The sequence below is a fragment of the Corvus brachyrhynchos genome, unplaced genomic scaffold (genome assembly GCF_000691975.1).
Source record: "Corvus brachyrhynchos isolate BGI_N302 unplaced genomic scaffold, ASM69197v1 scaffold864, whole genome shotgun sequence".
Lineage (NCBI taxonomy): Eukaryota > Metazoa > Chordata > Aves > Passeriformes > Corvidae > Corvus > Corvus brachyrhynchos.
In genome coordinates, this window is record NW_008237871.1 from 511966 (window position 1) to 517401 (window position 5436).

Sequence of the window (5436 nt, forward strand, 5' to 3'; positions counted from 1 at the left end):
AGCAGGAATTTGTTTGCAGGCAAATTTTTTCACTTTTATCCTGACCAGAGTTTCCTTGAAGAATATTTCCCCTGGGTTCTCTCCAACAATGTTTTCTGTTCTCTCTCATTTTCAAGAAGCTTCATATGTATTTTGTACAGTATTATTAAGATTTTGTCCTCATTTAATTTTACAACCAGACACTTTACAAACACTTTTAACTGAAGAGCCCCTGGGACCCTGTGGAGCAAATTGGACATTTTATTAGGCTATGACATTAGTAGATTATGATATATTTCCCCCTTCACTGAGATTTCTGTAATCAAATTAACCTGTCAGATACAACAAATAATAATATATTTGTTGCTGTTTATTGCTGTAGGGCAATCAAAACATACCAACAAAGGCTGAGGCTGTCTGTTTTTCAAGAGTAATTACATTGGTTTTGAGAAAATGGAATAAGGCAGCTAAGGCTTTCATTGGGTCACCTGGAAAAGTGGAGAATTATTTCAGTGGAAGGGACATCAGCAGCTCAGCTCCTGTTAATTTCTCTCCTGTATTCTATGCAGTGGAGATACTGTTTTCCCTAAAGCATTTCTGAAACATGAGTGGTAAAAGTATTTGTGAGAGTTGGGATGCTGATTATGCAGCTCCTCTGCATAATTCCTTCTATTATTTAGGTTAAGCAATAGTAGAAGTGGCAGCATGCATCCATCTCTAAAAAATGTTTTTCTGGACATATTGTTTCAAGGGCCCAAGAAGGATTAACAAGACTCGAATGTATACAAAATATAATGGATTAGATCATGAGGATAATGAATAATGTCATGTGTTATTTAGTCTATTATTTATGAGATACTACTACTACTACTACTACTACTACTACTACTACTACTACTACTCCTGTTTTAATGAGAATGCTACTCAATTGAGAAGTTGCTTGTGAGGAATAATCTGCCCTGCTATCAGGTGGCTAAATCTTGTGACAGCCTGGATTGGCTTTGGGGAGTAATTTTTAATGTGTTATTCAGCTTTATTAGTCCCAGTGGAAATTTCAAACCCATCTCTTGCCATTAGTTCATCCCTATTAACCTCCTGAAATAAAAGAATTAATAAAACACTAATAAACAAACAAAAAAATTAAATTATTTGCTGTCTTGGCCTGTCCTGTAGGAAGAATAGAGCCCTGAGACTGTTGTTTTTGTAAGATTGGCAATGCTGAGATATTGCAGGGCTGAGTGTACTTTAGTGATCACACAGATAGTTTAATCAGTTGCTGGAGAAGTGAATGTATTTCCTTGCTTCATTTCTGTTGGTCTATCTGCATATAGACCTATTTTTATGTCCTCTGATATTTCTCCTCTGTAGAGATACTAATCAGAAAATTAGTCTTGAAAGTGTTCATTTTTGTTATTTCTTTTGTCTCTTGATAAATATGTGGTTTTGTTCATGTTTCTTAATCTGATCCTCTCAGTGCATAAGAAAAGAATGACCTTGCTTTCTTTCTGATAACCTTTTAGGAAAGCACCTGTTTTCCTACTGATTTTTTTTCTTCTATCTACATCACACCTACTGGACTTCGGATCTTTTTTCCTTTTAGTAATTCCTCTTCAATTTATTCCACATTTTAGTTTCCCACATTTTTGTCATCCTTCTGTGACTAATTCTTCTAATTAGAACCAAGTTTTGCTCACTTAATCAAGATTGCAGAAAGAGAAAAAAGACTTTTGGCATCAGCAAAAGGTGTTAAACAATTCTCTATCTGCCACCCCTTATTATTAGAACCATTTCAGGAAAGCTGTGCTGAGAGCCTTATTTTGTCCACTTGCAAATATGAACTCTTTTCCAAATTCATACTGCATGACTAGGAAACCATTAAAGGAGGGTAGAGAATTTACTGACATAGTATATGGCCTCCTGCAAATAAAATAACTGCAAATTTTTGTCTGTTTTTGTCCTTTATTACTTGTACAATAAATACTGTATAAATTAGCATTTCTGAAGAGCATCCCCAAAGAAATCTGCTTGCTTTATCAAGAGAGGTGGAGGAATGCCAGGGAAAAGATTAGAGGAGTTCCTCCGTGGGAGGTACTTTGCATGCTGATGCATCTTTTTCTTTGTTTGTAGTTTGTTTGTTTTACTGTCGCTTCCTCCTCTCAGGAGGAAAACTTACACATGAGTTTGGAAGAGCCTTGGTTAAGTGCCAGTAACTCTCAAATTTTCTGTGCTACAGTTCCATTTTCTAATGACAACACAGCAATTGCAGCTTCTACACAGTTCATGAGCTGCCCTGTGTCCCATCAGACTGTTGTGGCTGGTCAGTCAGGAATGCAGATCCATGACATTTATCCTGTTTAGTCTCCATCAGCAACCTGGGGTGGGAATTTGAACCAGTTCCTCGCTGGTCTGTAGCTAATTGCCTGCTCCTCCATTCTCTGTTTTGTCTATCAGGTATGAACAGGCATATTCATGATAAGCTAAATGTCATCAGGCTTGATCCAGAGGGGAGCAATCATTATAGATGTGGATCAGAGGCACTGTGTTATGTTACTTAAACTACTTGGTTTTCTCACTCCCCTTAAAATCTCTCTTACTTCAATAAATTGCCCTGGCTCACAGGCAAGAGTAGAGAAATACCTCCAGTATATCAAATTATTTGTCAATCTGTCTAGTACTGGAACCCTAAACCTGCTTGAAGAGACCCTCCAGGATGATGAGAGACCCACTGAAGTACATTGCTAGCTGAGTGTGAGGAAAAGAGGTTACTGTTGTGTTCTGATGCAGTGTTCACTCATCATATCAGGAGATTTACTCATGCTTATCTTTCAAAGCTTTAACACAAAGGAAGATTTAGCCTATTTCCAAACTTAAAACTTGCCTGACCTTTCAGAGATCTTTCAAATGCACTGAATTCATGCAGTGAATCACTGAGTACACCAACAGCCTACAGTGCTTCCAAGTTTTTCTTTGGGCTGCAGATATGAGGATGTGGAGATGAGATATTCAGAGCCTTGACAAAGCTGTCTCCCCTTCTGACAGTCTTGTAAATAACGTTGGTTTCTGTTTGGTTTCTGTTTGTGGCGTACAGAAATAAAAACCCAATTGTTTCCACTGTACATGAAGATAGGAATTGTGTGATTAGTATTTTTTAGACATTGATTCTCCATTAGTGTTTCAAACCTTGGAATGTTGTTGGTGTGGCCATACTAGGAGCTGTGGACAGAGGCTGTGGTACTGCTCAGCCTCTGAGCTCTCTTCTGCAGAGGCCTGGATGAGAACACGAGGCACATTAGAGTAGATCAGCTCCTGACTAATGTTTTTTTTTGCTTGCCTCTGTAGACTGACACAGAAATGGAATTAATGAAAACCAAACTTTTTGTTAGTTGCAAGGACTCGGAGGAATATATGTCAATCTCTGTAAAGAAGTGCCATCTGCAGCCTATCTTAGGAAAACTGTTTCCTGATAATTAAGGTTAGTAAATAAGTCTTTTATTTTCTACTGAAATACACAGCAGAGAAGGTCAGAACTAATGGGAATTTTGGATGCTCAGCAGCTTCCAGGGTTAATTTTTTCTCCGTTGGATTTAAAGCTAACATTTCACAGTCATGTAGAACAAACTGAAGAATGTGTTTTGGGAGACATGCCTAAACTATCAGAGGGTAGCATTGTTTTATAAGAGTATAGGTGCTCAAACAATAGAGAGATTTTAATTTTATTCTTATAAGTAATCCTACTGTATTATAGCTTCTTTGCTGCTTTTTATTAGCCACACTTACCACAGGGTAGTTTGCCTAGGAAAAAATCATTGCCAATGAACAGAGTGCCAGCCCTCGATTTCATCTCCAAGGAAATAACACCTGCAAGATCAGTCAGACCTGCTGTGCTTCCCATGTCCTGGACTGCTTGTTCTGCTCAGTGTAACTTCAGGGTCACATTTTACACCCAAAAGGCTGTAAATGAATAATGAATGATTCCCTAGTATCAAGCAGAGAATGGGATTTTCAGATATCCTCAGAGCCCAGAAATGTGCCTGGCACCCCTATCTACTGTTCTAAATACCCTGGATTTCTCTGACCTCTTCGAGCTCAAACAGACGATCATGGGCATCATTTGGGGAAGCTTCCTTACTCAGAGCTGTGAGGATCTGTCTGTAACCAGTGTGTTCCACATCTTTGTGACCAGTTGCTTTGCTTAGCTTAATTCTGAAGTCAGAGGAGCAAATAAAGGGAGAGCAGACCCAAGCTCTGATGAACTTTGAACTTACTTAAACGTGAAGCTGATTAGCTACAACAGAGAGAGCCAACACCATGGTCTAAACAGTCTGAAATTCAGCCCAGTAAGCTCCTGGTTCCAGGTCTTGTGTTCACATGCATCTTTCCATGTATCCATGTGAGAGATGGAAGCAGATTCAAGTTGTCTCCTTCCCATAAACACAGGCCTGTTTCTCCATTGAGTAATGCTGCTGAGTTGAGAGATGACACAGAGGGTGTCCCAGATCCTGGACCCCTGGGTTTTCCCCAGGTGTCATGTCACTCCTCACAGATAATTGCTTACCATCACCAACTAAAAGAACTACATCTTCCATGACTAGATTTACAGGTACAACCACTTAAAAAAAAAAAAAAAACCAACAACCCAACAGTATTCACCCACAGTGAGGTAAATATGCAGGTTTATTGCAGCCAAGCCACTCCTTTCCGTGTCATTCCTTCTCAGACATCTGCTCATGGTTGTTAAAACCCTGATCACCTTTGGCAGGGACACTGAACTCTGAAATCTGCAGCACCTGTAACAGAGGCAGCTTCAACTTGTGTCCCATTGGAGACAAGTGAATCTGAAGTTATATATTATATAAGACGTAGGGGATGACAGCAGTTTATCATTAACCTGAACTCTGCAAGAAGCATATAAGGAGAGAAAGAAGAAGAAAGCCAGAGAAGCAGCCAGGATGGAATCCACCATAAGGATCAACAATCCTGTGGACATCTCTGTTATTGTCATCTATTTTTTGGTAGTTCTGGCAGTGGGACTATGGGTATGTTGGGATTTTATTTTGTTTTACTTAGCAGGTAGTTTATAGAGTCTTGGCAAAATGGCTCAGTAAGTGAGAATGTGTAATTGTATAAAGATTTTGATGCTTAATTGAGATAGTTAACAACTGCATGGTGGGCAAAATGTGGGCATTTATTTACTGTAGAGGGGACGGTGACCCAGGGAGGCATCCCTTTAGGTGGATGAATGGAACTAGTGGGAAAGGTGGAGTAATGAGGTTTGTGTGGGACAGAGCAGAGAGACGTGATCAGTAAAGATCAGCCAGGGTCCCTCTTCGAAACAGGCTGGACCTGAGAGGTGGCATTTGGCCACGGAGCACTGGGACTGCAGGGAGAATTGGTGATGTGAGGTGACGCCATAGGAAATAGCGGGAAGGGGGAATTGCAGTGGCGGGAAGGGAGGGT

General features: G+C 39.8%; 1 protein-coding gene across 2 annotated transcripts in view; it reads left to right on the plus strand.

The window, feature by feature from the left end:
- Positions 1 to 5436, plus strand: part of SLC5A1 (solute carrier family 5 member 1) — a 35999-nt gene that overhangs the window by 5942 nt on the left and 24621 nt on the right. The window contains exon 2 of one of the 2 annotated variants that reach the window (XM_017732240.1): positions 3319 to 3451. Coding sequence is in view for 1 of the 2 variants with exons in the window: in XM_017732239.1 (XP_017587728.1) it covers positions 4929 to 5015 (87 nt within the window). In the remaining variant the exon portion in view is untranslated. Of the gene's footprint in view, positions 1 to 3318; positions 3452 to 4776; positions 5016 to 5436 lie in introns of those variants that run through there. The other variant, XM_017732239.1, reaches the window with a different exon arrangement.